Source organism: Thunnus maccoyii, chromosome 12 (genome assembly GCF_910596095.1).
Source record: "Thunnus maccoyii chromosome 12, fThuMac1.1, whole genome shotgun sequence".
In the NCBI taxonomy this organism is placed as follows: Eukaryota; Metazoa; Chordata; class Actinopteri; order Scombriformes; family Scombridae; genus Thunnus; species Thunnus maccoyii.
Window position 1 is genome coordinate 30018184 of NC_056544.1, and position 24213 is coordinate 30042396.

At 39.4% G+C, this 24213-nt stretch overlaps 2 protein-coding genes across 2 annotated transcripts; both read left to right on the forward strand.

The window, feature by feature from the left end:
• Positions 1–8734, forward strand: LOC121908372. The gene is made up of 2 exons (XM_042428314.1): positions 1–1737; positions 6971–8734. Exons 1-2 carry the CDS (start codon positions 79–81, stop codon positions 8708–8710), a joined length of 3399 nt encoding a protein of 1132 aa, XP_042284248.1. The 5' UTR covers positions 1–78; the 3' UTR covers positions 8711–8734.
• Positions 8735–13546: 4812 nt separating this feature from the next.
• Positions 13547–22315, forward strand: LOC121908373. Its single transcript, XM_042428315.1, has 2 exons — positions 13547–15364; positions 20549–22315. The coding sequence occupies exons 1-2, from the start codon at positions 13693–13695 to the stop codon at positions 22255–22257; spliced, it is 3381 nt and encodes a 1126-aa protein (XP_042284249.1). The 5' UTR covers positions 13547–13692; the 3' UTR covers positions 22258–22315.
• Positions 22316–24213: the final 1898 nt, after the last annotated feature.

Genomic DNA, 24213 nt, shown 5'->3' on the forward strand with positions numbered 1-24213 from the left:
CATGCTGTTTAGATCAGAGCTCAAACTAGTTTCACTTCTCACAAAGTGAAACTCAGACAGTCGTCACTGAGAGGTGAAATGGCGCAGCAAGGAGCTCAGCTGGACGGAGCAAAATTCTGCTGTTCGATCTGTTTGGATCTACTGAAGGATCCGGTGACTATTCCCTGTGGACACAGCTACTGCATGAGCTGTATTAAAGGTTTCTGGAATGAAGAGGATGAGAAGAAAATCTACAGCTGCCCTCAGTGCAGACAGACCTTCACACCGAGGCCTGTCCTGGTGAAAAACACCATGTTAGCAGATTTAATGGAGGAGCTGAAGAAGACTGGACTCCAAGCTGCTCCTGCTGATCACTGCTATGCTGGACCTGAAGATGTGGCCTGTGATGTCTGCACTGGAAGGAAGCTGAAAGCCCTCAAGTCCTGTCTGCATTGTCTCATCTCTTACTGTGAGAAACACCTCCAATTTCATTATGAATCACCTAGATTTAAAAAACACAAGCTGGTCGACCCCTCCAAGAAGCTCCAGGAGAACATCTGCTCTCGTCATGATGAGGTAATGAAGATGTTCTGCCGAACTGATCAGCAGAGTATCTGTTATCTCTGCCCTGTGGATGAACATAAAGGCCACGACACAGTCTCAGCTGCAGTAGAAAGGACTGAGAGGCAGAGAGAGCTCGAGGTGAGTCGACAAAACATCCAGCAGAGAATCCAGGACAGAGAGAAAGATGTGAAGCTGCTTCAACAGGAGGTGGAGGCCGTCAGTCGCTCTGCTGATAAAGCAGTGGAGGACAGTGAGAAGATCTTCACTGAGCTGATCCGTCTCATCCAGAAAAGAAGCTCTGATGTGAAGCAGCAGATCAGATCCCAGCAGGAAACTGAAGTGAGTCGAGTCAAAGAGCTTCAGGAGAAGCTGGAGCAGGAGATCACTGAGCTGAAGAGGAAAGACGCTGAACTGAAGCAGCTCTCACACACAGAGGATCACAACCAGTTTCTACACAACTACCCCTCACTGTCACAACTCAGTGAACCTACAGACTCATCCAGCATCAATATCCGTCCTCTGAGATACTTTGAGGATGTGACAGCAGTTGTGTCAGAGCTCAGAGATCAACTACAGGACATCCTGAGGGAGAAATGGACAAACATCTCACTGACAGGGACTGAAGTGAAGGTTTTACTGTCAGAAGCAGAACCCAAGACCAGAGCTGGATTCTTAAAATATTCATATGAAATCACACTGGATCCAAACACAGCACACACACAGGTGTTATTATCTGAGGGGAACAGAAAAGCAACATTTATGAGTCAAAAACAGTCTTATTCTAGTCATCCAGACAGATTCACTGGATGGTGTCAGGTCCTGAGTAGAGAGAGTCTGACTGGACGTTGTTACTGGGAGGTGCAATGGAGAGGGGAAGCAGTTCGTGTAGCAATCGCATACAAGAATATCAGGAGAGCAGGAGGCTCAAATGAATGTCTATTTGAATGTAATGACAAATCTTGGGCTTTAAGATGTGTCAGTAACAGTTATACGTTTTGGTTCAACAATGTCTCAACTCCCGTCTCAGGTCCTGGTTCCTCCAGAGTAGGAGTGTACCTGGATCACAGTGCAGGTATTCTGTCCTTCTACAGCGTCTCTGAAACCATGACTCTCCTCCACAGAGTCCAGACCACATTCACTCAGCCTCTCTATGCTGGACTTAGTCTTGGTTCTGGAGCCACAGCTGAGTTGTGTAAACTCAAATAGACAGAAGTCATTTCAGACTTCATGTGTCAGATTCTTTGTTGTAATTCTTCATGTTTTTGTCTCCATTGTTTCTGAGAGCTCGTTGCTGTGGTGTTTCTGAACTGCACAGAGATCAGCTGTCAATCAAACTGGGATTGTCAACACTTTTTTACCATTTGTTGTTCTGATGATGTTTTGAGTTTCTTTAAATGTCACTTTTTCCTGTGTGTTTTTATCCATGGAGGCTATCACTGCTCATGATGACGTCTTTTACCTTCACTGACGTTTCTTCAGATGAAAATATAAACTTCTCTTTGTTCTAAATGTTAGTTTCATGTTTGTATTGATGTATTTGTTTGTTGTTGTTTCTTAAACAGAGAAAACAGCAGAACTTCCTTCATCATACATATTTTGTTCTCATCACTTTGTAAATTTGTAAAGAAATGTGTCATAGAACTATAATTATCTTGATAATAATCAAGGAGGAGATCATTTATTATGTTGTTGTACATAGCTGACATTCTGGGTTAAACTAACTGATTGTGTGGATGAAGTGAATCTGAACATGAAATCATTGAACAAGAGTCATTTAACAGACTTTACTGATTGGATGTGTGAACAATCTGAAGCTTTACATAATCAAGTTTTTCTCAAGAATGAACAAAGTATTTTCTTCTGTCTTCATCTCAGGATCTAATTCAAAGCTTCTGGAGAAAATATGAAACTAATATGAGAGTTTATTTGAGGCAGTTTTCCTCCTGAAACACCACAAAGTACAGAGTTCATGTTCAGAGCAGAAGAACGTTTGTCAGTCAGTCTCTGTACTTTCAGCTTTCTTCACTAAAACAGAGAAATGAGCAAAGTTTTCTATCACTTGTTGCTTTTAACAAACTGAGATTTTATTTGTGCATTTAGTCAATAAAGAGGATTTGTTACACAGGCCTAAAAAAACTGGAAAAAATAGTTTAAAAAAATTAATTTGGTCAAATTTGGGTGTGAAGATGTTTTGTTGAGTCGTGACGAACATAAAACAACATCTATGTGTAATTGTGAACTTGAGGTCATTTCATTAATGTTGAAGTTGATTTTCATGAAGATGAAAGTTCAGAATGAGGCTGTCATGTTGGTTCAGTGTTTAGCTCTGTCACCTCAGAGTCAGACGCTTCTGGGTTGTAAAGTTTGAATCCAGACTTGATTCAAACTTCTTGTGACTCATTTTGTTCGGGGTTTAATCTCTCAAGCCACAAAACTGCCTGCTGTGCTGAAGACTTTCTGTTATTGATGCTTAACTGACAACAAAGAAATGCATCTAAAACTGTCATGATTAGTGTTTCTGATAACTGTGATTGATTTATTGCACCATCACAGGTGAAGTTACTCCACCTTTTCTAGTCCAGAAGTAATTTAGGAATCATTTCATCATAATGATACCAAACATATGAAAATCTGCATTCAGTCTAATCAGAATCAATATCAGGAGAACTTGACATGTTCATTCTAGTTTTAACAGCTGCACTGAAACTCAAAACAAATCAACACAACAAGAGTCCAAAAAAGAAGAGAAGCTAAAAACAGATCAGCTGTGTTACCTGTGGACAGGTGTGAGCAGTGACAGGAAGCAGCCAGCAGGTGGCAGCACATCATCATAACAGTAGTGGGATAGTCATGACAACAGATGACAGTGTGTGATTGGTTGACCCTGAGGGAGCCTGGTGTCTAGTTCATACATGTTGGTTCTGTTTGTCATCATGAACCCAACATGAAAATTAAAAGCTGTTTAACTTTAACAAAGAAGAGTGTCTTATGTAATAAATGTGAGTATTTTTCCAAACATGAAGAAAAAAGGTGAAAAAGTGTCTCCAACCACGACTGAAGCAGAGAGAAAATAATCCAGAACAAACAACTTCAAATCACCACAGAGCTCTGAAATAAAACAAGTTTAGATTTTTTCAATTTATAATTACACAGTAAACATTTTTAATAATTTTACTTCAATATTTGTTTAATTAAGCAGCAAAAGACAAACCAATCTGTTTGACCTGCAGTCGGTCGTCTTGGAGGTCACATGATGAAGCAGCTCTGTTACACAGTTTGTGTCTTTTTGTCGCGCTGCAGCTCACATTCAACAGTCACATTCACAAGTTATAAAAACTCTGATATCACATTACTCGGTCGTCATAGAGACCCATCTGTAGTACAAACTGTGTATATACAGGGCTCATTATTTGTTATTCAATTAGGTAATTAAAATCACTTCTGTCTCTGCACTGCTGGAACACTTCTACATTTCAAATTGGACATTTACTATTAGCTTCATATGGTTGCTGCACACTTTTTAATGCTCTTTAAGACCTCAACATGGAAAATGTAACAAAACCAACAAATGCACATTAGGTCTGAGCGATACCTTTGAAATCAATATCACTATTATTATTGATAGGGATGTTTTTGTTATTCAAAGTAAATAGTCAACATGAGCCTGAGACTGAGTCAAGGCCAACAGAAATAGTCCTGTTCTAATACAAAGCTCCAACTGATTAACCAGCAGCCACTGAAGAACTTTCTAATTTTGTTATTTCAGAGTTAATTCTGTATGAAACCTCACGACTCAAGAAATTACACAAGTTTTAGACATAAAGTTAACTAGCTCAGCAGTTCTGGACATACAGAATATCTACCAACCTTTCATCCACTTTAACAGCCCATTAAACAAGTAGGAAACAAGATTTAATTAGTGTTTATTTTGATATTTCAGTAATACATAGTAAGCTTCTGTCAGTGAGTTGGGAGTTCTGTCCTACTCAGTGATGGTCTGAAGGTGAAAGATGCTTCGGTTGTTTCTTTATTTTCTTTCTCTGTTGTTTGACAATGTACAAGCTGTACTCTGGTCCTGGCTTGTTTGAATTTATGGTGTCTTGTAAACCAATGCAGGCTGAGCAAAGTCCTCTCCTCTGTTTTGTTTACTTCCTCAATCTGTTACCTTTAGCCGGACCTGACTGAGTCGAAACCGAAGTCCAAAGTATTTTATATTTAAACAAGTTAATCCTGTGAGTCTGCATTGATTCAGAATTTAAGACCGACCATAATTCAAAATAAGGATCTGCAGGAAACCTGAGATAAAATGGACCTACTTTGAAATGAAAATCTGCAGGATCATTTTTTTTAAAAAACTGAGGCGGGTTGTTCCTTGTGGGTGGTGCTGTACAAGCTCCAGTAACGTGTCTGACATTAAGTCCTGACATGAATTGCTCTTCGTCTGGTTCATCACTGGGGACCAGTTTGCCGTGGGAGACCCTACCAAGAGCTTTGCTCCAGACAACACAACTGCCAGCATCCTCTGAGCACACAAACCCCTCCACCACAATAGGGTGGCGACTCACAGAGAGGTCACATGGTCAGATGGTCTGTGCACTGACTGGTGGACCAGAACTGAACATCGACTCACAAGTTGAACTACCACTACTCACCTGTGAGTAATAACCAGTAGAATTGTTTCTGAAAATTTCCCTGACAGATTGTCTTTAGTGGATCCAATAATCAGTTGTTTTGGGGACATTTACACCAAAGTTTTTACCTTTACTGGTGTTTCTATTAGTCTTTTCAGTGGTGGATGATGAATCAAGGCTCACTGGTTTTTCTGCTGCTGTTACAGAAAGAAGTTTAGAAAGCAAAGCCAATGACAATGTTTCTGTAGAGATGCAGTCGGGGCAGATAATATAGATATATATCAATATATCAATAAATGTGAAAAACAAGTTGTTTTCTGGTTTTGGTTTAATTTCTATTCCAATTTGCCGATTTGAAGACAAAAACGGGAAAAGGACGTGGATTTCCTTTTTTTTTTTTTTTAAATTCACAAGAAAAACAGAAAAACAAAATAATATACTGTACTGTATACACACACACACACACACACACACACACACACACACACACATATATATATATATATGTGTGTGTATATATTCAGTACTTTGCAAAAGTTTTCGGCACTAAAAATAAAGTGAGAATGCTTACAAAAATATTGCTATAAATTGTTTTAATTTATCAATTAACTTCTTACAAAGTTGAGTAAACAGCAGAAGGCTATATGAAATCAATATTTGTTGTGAGCAGCTTTGCCTTTAAAACAGCAGCAGTTCTCCTCGGTTCACCTTAACACGGTTTTTCATGGTAACTTGCAGGTAGGCTGTTGTAACCATCCTGGAGAAAAAAATGTTCTTCTGTGGATTTATTATTTAGGCCATCTCAGGTGCTTCTACATGTAATCCCAGATTGAGTCCATGATGTTGAGATCAGGGCTCTGTGGGGGCCAAACCATACCATTTGTTGCAGGACTCATCATTCTTCTTGTTGCTGAAAATAGTTCTTTATGACTCTAATTGCATGCTTGGGGTCATTGTCATGTCATGAATAAATTTGGGACCGATCAGACACCTCCCTGATGGTATTGCATAAGGGATAAGAATCTAAACATCTAAGGTGCCTAAAACTTTTGCACAGTACTGTATATTTCTTTGTTCTGTGATGAAACAAGTAGATCACAGCTTTGGACGGAGGGTAACACGGATCATTACAGTTTTATTATTTGGCTCTCCAGTTTAACTGCAGAGCCAAATAATCTGGTGAATTCATGTCCTGTGGGATTCAGAGATGCAACAACGTTATTTACTTTTTGTATTTTTTTAGATCTGACATTAGAATATAACTTCTAGTCAATTATCTTAAAACAGTTCCGAGTTTAAAATGCTAAAAGCACTAATACTGAACATTAATTGATTAATATTTTGAGAAATTCAATATTTTACAAGAGTGTTTCATGTCTTCATTCTTTATCTATTGTGTTTGAAATGTTGCATTTAAGAAAAAGTTGAACTGAGCTGGATTTTAGGAGAATACAGTAATTCAGAAAAACAGGGAGTCATCTGTAGATCTCTCCCAAATTCCCAAGATGACGTTGACACCAGAAAGCAGGTGACCAGTGTTTTCAAATGAGATGTGAGATTCATTGTAGAAAAAAAGGGTTATACACACAGTATCTCTCTCAAACTGCTCCTCCTCCTGGAATGAATCATAGCTTGATAACTCCTCCCTCTTCTTCCTGCTCTCAAACACAACAAGCTCCAGTCTGTCCACATATTTGCTTGTTCCCTCCCCTTCAGATCTACAGTTTGAAGATGGGTGTGACCAACATGTAAAAGAGCTGCAGCCTCCATTCACTGCAGAATCACATGCTGTTTAGATCAGAGCTCAAACCAGTTTCACTTCTCAGAAAGTGAAACTCAGACAGTCGTTGTCACTGAGAGGTGAAATGGCGCAGCAAGGAGCTCAGCTGGACGGAGCAAAATTCTGCTGTTCGATCTGTCTGGATCTACTGAAGGATCCGGTGACTATTCCCTGTGGACACAGCTACTGCATGAGCTGTATTAAAAGCTTCTGGGGTGAAGAGGATGAGAAGAAAATCTACAGCTGCCCTCAGTGCAGACAGACCTTCACACCGAGGCCGGTCCTGGTGAAAAGCACCATGTTAGTAGATATAGTGGAGGAGCTGAAGAAGACTGGACTCCAAGCTGCTCCTGCTGATCACTGCTATGCTGGACCTGAAGATGTGGCCTGTGATGTCTGCACTGGGAGGAAGCTGAAAGCCCTCAAGTCCTGTCTGGTGTGTCTGGCTTCTTACTGTGAGAAACACCTCCAGCTTCACTATGATGTTGCTCCATTAAAGAAACACAAGCTGGTCGACCCCTCCAAGAAGCTCCAGGAGAACATCTGCTCTCGTCATGATGAGGTAATGAAGATGTTCTGCCGAACTGATCAGCAGAGTATCTGTTATCTCTGCCCTGTGGATGAACATAAAGGCCACGACACAGTCTCAGCTGCAGTAGAAAGGACTGAGAGGCAGAGAGAGCTCGAGGTGAGTCGACAAAACATCCAGCAGAGAATCCAGGACAGAGAGAAAGATGTGAAGCTGCTTCAACAGGAGGTGGAGGCCGTCAGTCGCTCTGCTGATAAAGCAGTGGAGGACAGTGAGAAGATCTTCACTGAGCTGATCCGTCTCATCCAGAAAAGAAGCTCTGATGTGAAGCAGCAGATCAGATCCCAGCAGGAAACTGAAGTGAGTCGAGTCAAAGATCTTCAGGAGAAGCTGGAGCAGGAGATCACTGAGCTAAAGAGGAAAGACGCTGAACTGAAGCAGCTCTCATACACAGAGGATCACAACCAGTTTCTACACAACTACCCCTCACTGTCACAACTCAGTGAACCTACAGACTCATCCAGCATCAATATCCGTCCTCTGAGATACTTTGAGGATGTGACAGCAGCTGTGTCAGAGCTCAGAGATCAACTACAGGACATCCTGAGGGAGAAATGGGCAAACATCTCACTGACAGTGACTGAAGTGGACGTTTTACTGTCACAACGAGAACCCAAGACCAGAGCTGAATTCTTAAAATATTCACATGAAATCACACTGGATCCAAACACAGCAAACATATGGCTGTTATTATCTGAGGGGAACAGAAAAGCAACATCCATGAGTCAACAACAGTCTTATTCTAGTCACCCAGACAGATTCACTTATTGGCAGCAGGTCCTGAGTAGAGAGATTCTGACTGGACGTTGTTACTGGGAGGTGGAGTGGAGAGGGGAAGCAGTTCGTGTAGCAGTCACATACAAGAATATCAGCAGAGCAGGAGGCTCAAATGAATGTGTATTGGGACGCAATGACAAATCTTGGGCTTTAAGATGTGACACTAACAGTTATACATTTTGGTTCAACAATGTCAAAACTCCCGTCTCAGGTCCTGGTTCCTCCAGAGTAGGAGTGTACCTGGATCACAGAGCAGGTATTCTGTCCTTCTACAGCGTCTCTGAAACCATGACTCTCCTCCACAGAGTCCAGACCACATTCACTCAGCCTCTCTATGCTGGACTATGTTTTGGTTCTAAAGTCACTGCTGAGTTCTGTAAACTGAAATAGACAGAAGTCATTTCAGACTTCATGTGTCAGATTCTTTGTTTTTAATTCTTCATGTTTTTGTCTCCATTGTTTCTGAGAGCTCGTTGCTGTGGTGTTTCTGAACTGCACAGAGATCAGCTGTCAATCAAACTGAGATTGTCAACACTTTTTTTATCATTTGTTGTTCTGATGATGTTTTGAGTTTCTTTAAATGTCACTTTTTCCTGTGTGTTTTTATCCATGGAGGCTATCACTGCTCATGATGACGTCTTTTACCTTCACTGACGTTTATTCAGATGAAAATATAAACTTCTCTTTGTTCTAAATGTTAGTTTTATGTTTGTATTGATGTATTTGTTTGTTGTTGTTTCTTAAACAGAGAAAACAGCAGAACTTCCTTCATCATAGATATTTTGTTCTCATCACTTTGTAAATTTGTAAAGAAATGTGTTATAGAACTATAATTATTGTGATAATAATCAAGGAGGAGATCATTTATTATGTTGTTGTACATAGCTGACATTCTGGGTTAAACTAATTGATTGTGTGGATGAAGTGAATCTGAACATGAAATCATTGAACAAGAGTCATTTAACAGACTTTACTGATTGGATGTGTGAACAATCTGAAGCTTTATATCATCAATAAAGATGTTTTTGTCAAGATTGAAGTATTTTCTTCTGCGTTCATCTCAGGATCTCATTCAAAGCTTCTGTAGAAAATGTGAAACTAATATGAGAGTTTATTTGAGGCAGTTTTCCTCCTGAAACACCACAAAGTACAGAGTTCATGTTCAGAGCAGAAGAACGTTTGTCAATCAGTCTCTGTACTTTCAGCTTTCTTCACTAAAACAGCTTCATCACAGAGAAATGAGCAGAGTTTTCTTTCACTTGTTGTTTTAACAAACTGAGATTTTATTTATACATTGAGGCAATAAAGAGGATTTGTACTCAGGCCTGAAAAAAACTGATGAAATAATAAGAATTAATTTGGTCAAATGTGGATGTGAAAACGTTTTGTTGAGTCCTGACACACATAAGACAACAGATATTGTGTCGTCATGAACTTGATGTCTTTTAATTAGTTTTTATATTGATTTTCATGTAGATGAAAGTTCAGAATGAGGCTGTCATGTTGGTTCAGTGTTTAGCTCTGTCACCTCACAGTCAGACGCTTCTGGGTTGTAAGGTTTGAATCCAGACTTGATTCAAACTTCTTGTGACTCATTTTGTTCGGGGTTTAATCTCTCAATCCACAAAACTGCCTGCTGTGCTGAAGACTTTCTGTTATTTATGCTTAATTGACAACAAATAAATGCATCTAAAACTGTCATGATTAGTGTTTCTGACAACTGTGATTGATTTATTGCACCATCACAGGTAAAGTTACTCCACCTTTTCTAGTCCAGAAGTAATTTAGGAATCATTTTATCATAATGATACCAAACATATGAAAAGCTGCATTCAGTCTAATCAGAATCAATATCAGGAGAACTTGACATGTTCATTCTAGTTTTAAGCCATTAAGAGTTCATAATAGATGTTTGGTGAAGATTTGTGTTGACACCTGCTGTTTTGCTGCTCATCTCCATCATGTTACTGTTTGTTAAGCATCCAAATCATAATAAAGTAAAGAGCAGGGATGTGGGTAAAAGACAAACCAGAGTTTGGCTTCATCAGTTCCAGACTTTCAGCCAGTTTGTGGCTCAGAGACACAGAGGTGTGTGTGGTAACAGGAAACAGGAGAAGTTGTGATGTTTCAATATCCTCACATTGGTCCACTTCCTGATGTTTGACCAGGACTGACTGACAGAAATCAGCTCCTGTGAACAGAAAGACACACAGATGTTAACAGCTGCACAGAAACACAAAACAAATCAACACAACAAGAGTCCAAAAAAGAAGTGAAGCTAAAAACAGATCAGCTGTGTTACCTGTGGAGAGGTGTGAGCAGTGACAGGAAGCAGCCAGCAGGTGGCAGCACATCATCATAACAGTAGTGGGATAGTCATGACAACAGATGACAGTGTGTGATTGGTTGACCCTGAGGGAGACTGGTGTCTAGTTCATACATGTTGGTCCTGTTTGTCATCATGAACCCAACATGAAAATTAAAACCTGTTTAACTGTAACAAAGAAGAGTGTCTTATGTAATAAATGTGAGGATTTTTCCAAACATGAAGAAAAAAGGTGAAAAAGTGTCTCCAACCACGACTGAAGCAGAGAGAAAATAATCCAGAACAAACAACTTCAAATCACCACAAAACTCTGAAATAAAACAAGTTTAGATTTTTTCAATTTATAATTACACAGTAAACATTTTTAATAATTTTACTTCAATATTTGTTTAATTAAGCAGCAAAAGACAAACCAATCTGTTTGACCTGCAGTCGGTTGTCTCAAAGGTCACATGATGAAGCAGCTCTGTTACACAGTGTGTCTTTTTGTCGTGCTGCAGCTCACATTCAACAGTCACATTCACAAGTTATAAAAACTCTGATATCACATTACTCGGTCGTCATAGAGACCCATCTGTAGTACAAACTGTGTATATACAGGGCTCATTATTTGTTATTCAATTAGGTAATTAAAATCACTTCTGTCTCTGCACTGCTGGAACACTTCTACATTTCAAATTGGACATTTACTATTAGCTTCATAGGGTTGCTGCACACTTTTTAATGCTCTTTAAGAACTCAACATCAAAAATATGACAATACCAACAAATGCACATTAGGTCTGAGCGATACCTTTGAAATCAATATCACTATTATTATTGATAGGGATGTTTTTGTTATTCAAAGTAAATAGTCACCATGAGCCTGAGACTGAGTCAAGGCCAACAGAAATAGTCCTGTTCTAATACAAAGCTCCAACTGATTAACCAGCAGCCACTGAAGCACTTTTTAATTTTGTTATTTCAGAGTTAATTCTGTATGAAACCTCACGACTCAAGAAATTACACAAGTTTTAGACATTAAGTTAACTAGCTCAGCAGTTCTGGACATACAGAATATCTACCAACCTTTCATCCACTTTAACAGCCCATTAAACAAGTAGGAAACAAGATTTAATTAGTGTTTATTTTGATATTTCAGTAATACATAGTAAGCTTCTGTCAGTGAGTTGGGAGTTCTGTCCTACTCAGTGATGGTCTGAAGGTGAAAGATGCTTCGGTTGTTTCTTTATTTTCTTTCTCTGTTGTTTGACAATGTACAAGCTGTACTCTGGTCCTGGCTTGTTTGAATTTATGGTGTCTTGTAAACCAATGCAGGCTGAGCAAAGTCCTCTCTTCTGTTTTGTTTACTTCCTCAATCTGTTACCTTCAGCCGGACCTGACTGAGTCAACACCGAAGTCCAAAGTATTTTATATTTAAACAAGTTAATCCTGTGAGTCTGCATTGATTCAGAATTTAAGACCGACCATAATTCAAAATAAGGATCTGCAGGAAACCTGAGATAAAATGAACCCATTTCTAAATGAAAATCTGCAGGATCATTTTTTTTTTAAACTAAGGCTGGTTGTTCCTTGTGGGTGGTGCTGTACAAGCTCCAGTAACGTATCTGACATTAAGTCCAGACATGAATTGCTCTTTGTCTGGTTCATCACTGGGGACCAGTTTGCTGTGGGAGACCCTACCAAGAGCTTTGCTCCAGATAACACAGCTGCCAGCATCCTCTGAGCACACAAACCCCTCCACCACAATAAGGTGGCAACTCACAGAGAGGTCACATGGTCAGATGGTCTGTGCACTGACTGGTGGACCAGAACTGAACATCGACTCACAAGTTGAACTACAACTACTCACCTGTGAGTAATAACCAGTAGAATTGTTTCTGAAAATTTCCCTGACAGATTGTCTTTAGTGGATCCAATAATCAGTTGTTTTGGGGACATTTACACCAATGTTTTTACCTTTGCTGGTGTTTCTATTAGTCTTTTCAGTGGTGGATGATGAATCAAGGCTCACTGGTTTTTCTGCTGCTTTTACAGAAAGAACTTTAGAAAGCAAAGCCAATGACAATGTTTCTATAGAGATGCAGTCGGAGCAGATAATATAGATATATATCAATATATCAATAAATGTGAGTTGTTTTCTAGTTTTTGTTTAATTTCTATTCCAATTTGCCGATTTGAAGACATAAAGAGGAAAAGCACGTGGATTTCCTTTTTTTAAACTCACGAAAAACAGAAAAAGAGAAAAATAAAATATTATATATTTCTTTATCCTGTTATCAAACAAGTTGATCACAGCTTTGGACGGAGGGTAACACGGATCATTTCAGTCTCCAGTTTAACTGCAGAGGCAAATAATCTGGTGAATTCATGTCCTGTGGGATTCAGAGCTGCAGCAAAATTATTTACTTCTTGAATTTTTTAGATCTAACATTAGAATATAACTTCTAGTCAATTATCTTAAAACAGTTCCGAGTTTAAAATGCTAAAAGCACTAATACTGAACATTAATTGATTAATATTTTGAGAAATTCAATATTTTACAAGAGTGTTTCATGTCTTCATTCTTTATCTATTGTGTTTGAAATGTTGCATTTAAGAAAAAGTTGAACTGAGCTGGATTTTAGGAGAATACAGTAATTCAGAAAAACAGGGAGTCATCTGTAGATCTCTCCCAAATTCTCAAGATGACGTTGACACCAGAAAGCAGGTGACCAGTGTTTTCAAATGAGACGTGAGCTTCATTGTATAAAAAAAGGGTTAAACACACAGTATCTCTCTCTAACTGCTCCTCTACCTGGAATGAATCATAGCTTGATAACTCCTCCCTCTTCTTCCTGCTCTCAAACACAACAAGCTCCAGTCTGTCTACATATTTCCTTGTTCCCTCCCCTTCAGATCTACAGTTTGAAGATGGGTGTAACCAACATGTAAAAGAGCTGCAGCCTCCATTCACTGCAGAAACACATGCTGTTTAGATCAGAGCTCAAACTAGTTTCACTTCTCAGAAAGTGAAAGTCAGACAGTCGTTGTCACTGAGAGGTGAAATGGCGCAGCAAGGAGCTCAGCTGGATGGAGCAAAATTCTGCTGTTCGATTTGTCTGGATCTACTGAAGGATCCGGTGACTATTCCCTGTGGACACAGCTACTGCATGAGCTGTATTAAAGGTTTCTGGGATGAAGAGGATGAAAAGAAAATCTACAGCTGCCCTCAGTGCAGACAGGCCTTCACACCGAGGCCTGTCCTGGTGAAAAACACCATGTTAGCAGATTTAGTGGAGGAGCTGAAGAAGACTGGACTCCAAGCTGCTCCTGCTGATCACTGCTATGCTGGACCTGAAGATGTGGCCTGTGATGTCTGCACCGGGAGGAAGCTGAAAGCTCTCAAATCTTGTCTGACTTGTTCGGCCTCTTACTGTGAGAAACACCTCCAGCTTCACTATGATGTAACTCCATTAAAGAAACACAAGCTGGTCGACCCCCTGGAGAAGCTCCAGGAGAACATCTGCTCTCGTCATGATGAGGTGATGAAGATGTTCTGCCGTACCGATCAGCAGAGTATCTGTTATCTCTGCTCTGTAGATGAACATAAAGGCCACGACACAGTCTCAGCTGCAGCAGAAAGGACTGAGAGGCAGAGAGAGCTCGAGGTGAGTCGACAAAACATCCAGCAGAGAATCCAGGACAGAGAGAAAGATGTGAAGATGCTTCAACAGGAGGTGGAGGCTGTCAGTCGCTCTGCTGATAAAGCAGTGGAGGACAGTGAGAAGATCTTCACTGAGCTGATCCGTCTCATCCAGAAAAGAAGCTCTGATGTGAAGCAGCAGATCAGATCCCAGCAGGAAACTGAAGTGAGTCGAGTCAAAGATCTTCAGGAGAAGCTGGAGCAGGAGATCACTGAGCTGAAGAGGAAAGACGCTGAACTGAAGAAGCTCTCACACACAGAGGATCACAACCAGTTTCTACACAACTACCCCTCACTGTCACAACTCAGTGAACCTACAGACTCATCCAGCATCAATATCCGTCCTCTGAGATACTTTGAGGATGTGACAGCAGCTGTGTCAGAGCTCAGAGATCAACTACAGGACATCCTGAGGGAGAAATGGGCAAACATCTCACTGACAGTGACTGAAGTGGACGTTTTACTGTCACAACGAGAACCCAAGACCAGAGCTGAATTCTTAAAATATTCACATGAAATCACACTGGATCCAAACACAGCAAACATATGGCTGTTATTATCTGAGGGGAACAGAAAAGCAACATCCATGAGTCAACAACAGTCTTATTCTAGTCACCCAGACAGATTCACTTATTGGCAGCAGGTCCTGAGTAGAGAGAGTCTGACTGGACGTTGTTACTGGGAGGTGGAGTGGAGAGGGAGAGGAGTTTATGTAGCAGTCGCATACAAGAATATCAGCAGAGCAGGAGGCTCGAAGGAATGTGGATTTGGATTCAATGACAAATCTTGGGCTTTAAGATGTGACACTAACAGTTATAATTTTTGGTTCAACAATTTCAAAACTCCCGTCTCAGGTCCTGGTTCCTCCGGAGTAGGAGTGTACCTGGATCACAGTGCAGGTATTCTGTCCTTCTACAGCGTCTCTGAAACCATGACTCTCCTCCACAGAGTCCAGACCACATTCACTCAGCCTCTCTATGCTGGACTTCGGCTTGTAGATACTGGAGTCACAGCTGAGTTCTGTAAACTCAAATAGACAGAAGTCATTTCAGACTTCATGTGTCAGATTCTTTGTTGTAATTCTTCATGTTTTTGTCTCCATTGTTTCTGAGAGCTCGTTGCTGTGGTGTTTCTGAACTGCACAGAGATCAGCTGTCAATCAAACTGAGATTGTCAACACTTTTTTATCATTTGTTGTTCTGATGATGTTTTGAGTTTCTTTAAATGTCACTTTTTCCTGTGTGTTTTTATCCATGGAGGCTATCACTGCTCATGATGACGTCTTTTACCTTCACTGACGTTTCTTCAGATGAAAATATAAACTTCTCTTTGTTCTAAATGTTAGTTTTATGTTTGTATTGATGTATTTGTTTATTGTTGTTTCTTAAACAGAGAAAACAACAGAACTTCCTTCATCAAAGACATTTTGTTTTCATCAATTTGTAAATTTGTAAAGAAATGTGTTATAGAACTATAATTATCATGATAATAATCAAGGAGGAGATCATTTATTATGTTGTTGTACATAGCTGACATTCTGGGTTAAACTAACTGATTGTGTGGAAGAAGTGAATCTGAACATGAAATCATTGATCAAGAGTCATTTAACAGACTTTACTGATTGGATGTGTGAACAATCTGAAGCTTTATATCATCAATAAAGATGTTTTTGTCAAGATTGAACAAAGTATTTTCTTCTGCGTTCATCTCAAGATCTCATTCAAAGCTTCTGTAGAAAATGTGAAACTAATATGAGAGTTTATTTGAGGCAGTTTTCCTCCTGAAACACCACAAAGTACAGAGTTCATGTTCAGAGCAGAAGAACGTTTGTCAGTCAGTCTCTGTACTTTCAGCTTTCTTCACTAAAACAGCTTCATCACAGAGAAATGAGCAGAGTTTTCTTTCACTTGTTGTTTTAACAAACTGAGATTTTATTTATACATTGAGGCAATAAAGAGGATTTTGTACTCAGGCCTGAAAAAACTGATGAAATAATAAGAATTAATTTGGTCAAATGTGGATGTGAAAACGTTTTGTTGAGTCCTGACACACATAAGACAACAGATATTGTGTCGTCATGAACTTGATGTCTTTTAATTAGTTTTGATATTGATTTTCATGTAGATGAAAGTTCAGAATGAGGCTGTCATGTTGGTTCAGTGTTTAGCTCTGTCACCTCACAGTCAGACGCTTCTGGGTTGTAAAGTTTTAATCCAGACTTGATTCAATGATGAAATGCATCTAAAACTGTCATGATTAGTGTTTCTGACAACTGTGATTGATTTATTGAACCATCACAGGTAAAGTTACTCCACCTTTTCTAGTCAAGAAGTAATTTAGGAATCATTTTATCATAATGATAACAAACATGTGAAAAGCTGCATTCAGTCTAATCAGAATCAACATCAGGAGAACTTGACATGTTCATTCTAGTTTTAAGCCATTAAGAGTTCAGCATAGATGTTTGGTGAAGATTTGTGTTGACACCTGCTGTTTTTGTGTGTGAGCGGTGACAGGAAGCAGCCAGCAGGTGGCAGCACATCATCATAAGAGTAGTGGGATAGTCATGACAACAGATTGATATGACAGTGTGTGATTGGTTGACCCTGAGGGAGACTGGTGTGCAGTCCATACATGTTGGTTCTGTTTGTCATCATGAACCACCATGAAAATTAAAAGCCGTTTAACTTTAACAGAGCAGAGGTTTCTTTTGTAATAAATGTGAGGATTTTCCAAACTTAAAGAAAAAAGGTGAAAAAGTGTCTCCAACCACGACTGAAGCAGAGAGAAAATAATCCAGAACAAACAACTTCAAATCACCACAAAACTCTGAAATAAAAACAAGTTTAGATTTCTTCAATTTATAATTACACAGTTAACATTTTAGAAACTAAATACAGTATTTTAAACATAATTTTACTTAAATATTTATTAAATTAAGCAGCAAAAGACAAACCGATCTGTTTGACCTGCAGTCGGTTGTCTCGGAGGTCACATGATGAAGCAGCTCTGTAACACAGTTTGTGTATTTTTGTCGTGCTGCAGCTCACATTCAACAGTCACATTCACAAGTTATAAAAACTCTGATATCACATTACTCGGTCGTCATAGAGACCAATCTGTAGTACAAACTGTGTATATACTAGGGCTCATTATTTGTTATTAAATTAGGTAATTAAAATAACTTCTGTCTCTGCACTGATTGAACACTTCTGCATTTCAAATTGGACATTTACTATTAGCTTCATAGCGTTGCTGCACACTTTTTAATGCTCTTTAAGACCTCAACATGGAAAATGTAACAAAACCAACAAATGCACATTAGGTCTGAGCGATACCTTTGAATCAATATCACTATTATTATTGATAGGGATGTTTTTGTTATTCAAAGTAAATAGTCAACATGAGCCTGAGACTGAGTCAAGGCCAACAGAAATAGTCCTGTTCTAATACAAAGCTCCAACTGATTAACCAGCAGCCACTGAAGCACTTTTTAATTCTGTTATTTCAGAGATAATTCTGTATGAAACCTCATGACTCAAGAAATTACACAAGTTTTAGACATTAAGTTAACTAGCTCAGCAGTTCTGGACATACAGAATATCTACCAACCTTTCATCCACTTTAACAGCCCATTAAACAAGTAGGAAACAAGATTTAATTAGTGTTTATTTTGAAATTTCAGTAATACATAGTAAGCTTCTGTCAGTGAGTTAGGAGTTTCTGTCCTACTCAATGATGGTCTGAAGGTGAAAGATGCTTCGGTTGTTTCTTTATTTTCTTTCTCTGTTGTTTGACAATGTACAAGCTGTACTCTGGTCCTGGCTTGTTTGAATTTATGGTGTCTTGTAAACCGGTGCAGGCTGAGCAAAGTCTTGTCCTCTGTTTTGTTTACTTCCTCAATCTGTTACCTTCAGCCTACCTGACTGAGTCAACACCGAAGTCCAAAGTATTTTATATTTAAACAAGTTAATCCTGTGAGTCTGCATTGATTCAGAATTTAAGACCGACCATAATTCAAAATAAGGATCTGCAGGAAACCTGAGATAAAATGAACCTACTTCGAAATGAAAATCTGCAGGATCATTTTTTTTTAAAAACTGAGGCGGGTTGTTCCTTGTGGGTGGTGCTGATCAAGCTCCAGTAACGTGTCTGACATTAAGTCCTGACATGAATTGCTCTTCGTCTGGCTCATCACTGGGGACCAGTTTGCCGTGGGAGACCCTACCAAGAGCTTTGCTCCAGACAACACAACTGCCAGCATCCTCTGAGCACACAAACCCCTCCACCACAATAGGGTGGCGACTCACAGAGAGGTCACATGGTCAGATGGTCTGTGCACTGACTGGTGGACCAGAACTGAACATCGACTCACAAGTTGAACTACCACTACTCACCTGTGAGTAATAACCAGTAGAATTGTTTCTGAAAATTTCCCTGACAGATTGTCTTTAGTGGATCCAATAATCAGTTGTTTTGGGGACATTTACACCAAAGTTTTTACCTTTACTGGTGTTTCTATTAGTCTTTTCAGTGGTGGATGATGAATCAAGGCTCACTGGTTTTTCTGCTGCTGTTACAGAAAGAAGTTTAGAAAGCAAAGCCAATGACAATGTTTCTGTAGAGATGCAGTCGGGGCAGATAATATAGATATATATCAATATATCAATAAATGTGAAAAACAAGTTGTTTTCTGGTTTTGGTTTAATTTCTATTCCAATTTGCCGATTTGAAGACAAATACGGGAAAAGGACGTGGATTTCCTTTTTTTTTTTTTTAAATTCACAAGAAAAACAGAAAAACAAAATAATATACTGTACTGTATACACACACACACACACACACACACACACACACACACACACATATATATATATATATATATATATATATATATATATGTATATATTCAGTACTGTGCAAAAGTTTTAGGCACTAAAAATAAAGTGAGAATGCTTACAAAAATATTGCTATAAATTGTTTTAATTTATCAATTAACTTATTACAAAGTTGAGTAAACAGCAGAAAGCTATATGAAATCAATATTTGTTGTGAGCAGCTTTGCCTTTAAAACAGCAGCAGTTCTCCTCGGTTTACTTTAACACGGGTTTTCATGGTAACTTGCAGGTAGGCTGTTGTAACCATCCTGGAGAAAAAAATGTTCTTCTGTGGATTTATTATTTAGGCCATCTCAGGTGCTTCTACATGTAATCCCAGATTGAGTCCATGATGTTGAGATCAGGGCTCTGTGGGGGCCAAACCATACCACTTGTTGCAGGACTCATCATTCTTCTTGTTGCTGAAAATAGTTCTTTATGACTCTAGCTGCATGCTTGGGGTCATTGTCATGTCATGAATAAATTTGGGACCGATCAGACACCTCCCTGATGGTATTGCATAAGGGATAAGAATCTAAACATCTAAGGTGCCTAAAACTTTTGCACAGTACTGTATATTTCTTTGTTCTGTGATGAAACAAGTAGATCACAGCTTTGGACGGAGGGTAACACGGATCATTACAGTTTTATTATTTGGCTCTCCAGTTTAACTGCAGAGCCAAATAATCTGGTGAATTCATGTCCTGTGGGATTCAGAGCTGCAACAACGTTATTTACTTTTTGTATTTTTTCGATCTATCATTAGAATATAGCTTCTAGTCAATTATCTTAAAACAATGCTGAGTTTAAAATGCTAAAAGGAATAATACTGAACATTAATTGATTAATATTTTGGGAAATTCAATATTTTACAAGATTGTTTCATGTCTTCATTTTTTATCTATTGTGTTTGAAATGTTGCATTTAAGAAAAAGTTGAGTTCAGTTGGATTTTAGGAGAATACAGAAACTGAGAAAAATGGGGAGTCATCTGTAGATCTCTCCTAAATTCCCAAGATAACTTTGACACCAGAAAGCAGGTGACCAGTGTTTTCAAATGAGACGTGAGCTTCATTGTATAAAAAAAGGTATAAACACACAGTATCTCTCTCAAACTGCTCCTCCTCCTGGAATGAATCATAGCTTGATAACTCCTCCCTCTTCTTCCTGCTCTCAAGCACAACAAGCTCCAGTCTGTCCACATATTTCCTTGTTCCCTCCCCATCAGATCTACAGTTTGAAGATGGGTGTAACCAACATGTAAAAGAGCTGCAGCCTCCATTCACTGCAGAAACACATGCTGTTTAGATCAGAGCTCAAACTAGTTTCACTTCTCAAAAAGTGAAACTCAGACAGTCGTTGTCACTGAGAGGTGAAATGGCGCAGCAAGGAGCTCAGCTGGACGGAGCAAAATTCTGCTGTTCGATCTGTCTGGATCTACTGAAGGATCCGGTGACTATTCCCTGTGGACACAGCTACTGCATGAGCTGTATTAAAAGCTTCTGGGGTGAAGAGGATGAGAAGAAAATCCACAGCTGCCCTCAGTGCAGACAGACCTTCACACCGAGGCCTGTCCTGGTGAAAAGCACCATGTTAGCAGATCTACTGGAGGAGCTGAAGAAGACTGGACTCCAAGCTGCTCCTGCTGATCACTGCTATGCTGGACCTGAAGATGTGGCCTGTGATGTCTGCACTGGGAGGAAGCTGAAAGCCCTCAAGTCCTGTCTGGTGTGTCTGGCTTCTTACTGTGAGAAACACCTTCAGCGTCACTATGATGTAACTCCATTAAAGAAACACAAGCTGGTCGACCCCTCCAAGAAGCTCCAGGAGAACATCTGCTCTCGTCATGATGAGGTGATGAAGATGTTCTGCCGTACTGATCAGCAGAGTATCTGTTATCTCTGCTCTGTGGATGAACATAAAGGCCACGACACAGTCTCAGCTGCAGCAGAAAGGACTGAGAGGCAGCGAGAGCTCGAGGTGAGTCGACAAAACATCCAGCAGAGAATCCAGGACAGAGAGAAAGATGTGAAGCTGCTTCAACAGGAGGTGGAGGCCGTCAGTCGCTCTGCTGATAAAGCAGTGGAGGACAGTGAGAAGATCTTCACTGAGCTGATCCGTCTCATCCAGAAAAGAAGCTCTGATGTGAAGCAGCAGATCAGATCCCAGCAGGAAACTGAAGTGAGTCGAGTCAAAGAGCTTCAGGAGAAGCTGGAGCAGGAGATCACTGAGCTGAAGAGGAAAGACGCTGAACTGAAGCAGCTCTCACACACAGAGGATCACAACCAGTTTCTACACAACAACCCCTCACTGTCACAACTCAGTGAACCTACAGACTCATCCAGCATCAATATCCGTCCTCTGAGATACTTTGAGGATGTGACAGCAGCTGTGTCAGAGCTCAGAGATCAACTACAGGACATCCTGAGGGAGAAATGGACAAACATCTCACTGACAGGGACTGAAGTGGACGTTTTACTGTCAGAACCAGAATCAAAGACCAGAGCTGAGTTCTTAAAATGTTCATGTGAAATCACACTGGATCCAAACACAGCAAACACACAGGTGTTATTATCTGATGGGAACAGAAAAGCAGTGCGAATGAAACAACAACAGTCTTATTCTAGTCACCCAGATAGATTCATTGATTATTGTCAGGTCCTGAGTAGAGAGAGTCTGACTGGACGTTGTTACTGGGAGGTGGAGTGGAGAGGGGAAGCAGTTCGTGTATCAGTCACATACAAGAATATTAGCAGAACAGGAGGCTGGAAGGAATGTGCATTTGGATGTAATGACAAATCTTGGGCTTTAAGATGTGGCACTAACAGTTACACATTTTTGTTCAACAATGTCTCAACTCGTGTCTCAGGTCCTCGTTCCTCCAGAGTAGGAGTGTACCTGGATCACAGTGCAGGTATTCTGTCCTTCTACAGCGTCTCTGAAACCATGACTCTCCTCCACAGAGTCCAGACCACATTCACTCAGCCTCTCTATGCTGGACTTTGGCTTTATAATTATGGAGTCACAGCTGAGTTGTGTAAACTCAAATAGACAGAAGTCATTTCAGACTTCATGTGTCAGATTCTTTGTTGTAATTCTTCATGTTTTTGTCTCCATTGTTTCTGAGAGCTCGTTGCTGTGGTGTTTCTGAACTGCACAGAGATCAGCTGTCAATCAAACTGGGATTGTCAACACTTTTTTTTATCATTTGTTGTTCTGATGATGTTTTGAGTTTCTTTAAATGTCACTTTTTCCTGTGTGTTTTTATCCATGGAGGCTATCGCTTCTCATGATGACGTCTTTTACCTTCACTGACGTTTCTTCAGATGAAAATATAAACTTCTTTTTGTTGTAAATTTTAGTTTTATGTTTGTATTGATGTATTTGTTTGTTGTTGTTTCTTAAACAGAGAAAACAGCAGAACTTCCTTCATCAAAGATATTTTGTTCTCATCACTTTGTAAATTTATAAAGAAATGTGTTCTAGAACTATAATTATCTTGATAATAATCAAGGAGGAGATCATTTATTATGTTGTTGTACATAGCTGACATTCTGGGTTAAACTAACTGATTGTGTGGATGAAGTGAATCTGAACATGAAATCATTGAACAAGAGTCATTTAACAGACTTTACTGATTGGATGTGTGAACAATCTGAAGCTTTACATAATCAATAAAGATGTTTTTGTCAAGAATGAACAAAGTATTTACTTCTGTCTTCATCTCAGGATCTCGTTCAAAGCTTCTGGAGAAAATGTGAAACTAATATGAGAGTTTATTTGAGGCAGTTTTCCTCCTGAAACACCACAAAGTACAGAGTTCATGTTCAGAGCAGAAGAACGTTTGTCAGTCAGTCTCTGTACTTTCAGCTTTCTTCACTAAAACAGCTTCATCACAAAGAAATGAGCAGAGTTTTCTATCACTTGTTGCTTTAAACAAACTGAGATTTTATTTGATCATTGAGGCAATAAAGACGATTTTGTACTCAGGCCTGAAAAAACTGATGAAATAATAAGAATTAATTTGGTCAAGTGTGAATGTGAAGACGTTTTGTTGAGTCCCGACACATATAAGACAACAGATATTGTGTCGTCATGAACTTGAGGTCATTTCATTAATGTTGAAGTTGATTTTCATGAAGATGAAAGTTCAGAATGAGGCTGTCATGTTGGTTCAGTGTTTAGCTCTGTCACCTCACAGTCAGATGCTTCTGGGTTGTAAAGTTTTAATCCAGACTTGATTCAAACTTCTTGTGACTCATTTTGTTCGGGGTTTAATCTCTCAATCCACAAAACTGCCTGCTGTGCTGAAGACTTTCTGTTATTGATGCTTAACTGACAACAAAGAAATGCATCTAAAACTGTCATGATTAGTGTTTCTGATAACTGTGATTGATTTATTGAACCATCACAGGTAAAGTTACTCCACCTTTTCTAGTCCAGAAGTAATTTAGGAATCATTTTATCATAATGGTAACAAACATGTGAAAAGCTGCATTCAGTCTAATCAAAATCAACATCAGGAGAATTGGACATGTTCATTCTAGTTTTAAGCCATTAAGAGTTCATAATAGATGTTTGGTGAAGATTTGTGTTGACACCTGCTGTTTTTGTGTATGAGCAGTGACAGGAAGCAGCCAGCAGGTGGCAGCACATCATCATAAGAGTAGTGGGATAGTCATGACAACAGATTGATATCACAGTGTGTGATTGGTTGACCCTGAGGGAGACTGGAGTGCAGTTCATACATGTTGGTTCTGTTTGTCATCATGTACCCGCCATGAAAATTAAAAGCTGTTTAACTTCAACAAAGCAGAATTTCCTGTGTAATAAAAGTGAGCATTTCCAAAACATGAAGAATGGTGTTCCTCAGCTTTGACATTCTACAGTCTTTGAACTCTCCTGGAGGGTTGAACACCTTTCTTTAAAAAGATATTCCCTCATTTGGTGTTTTGATGATGGTGGTGGAGAGCGCTGTCTAACACATCGGTACAAAATCTCCCATAG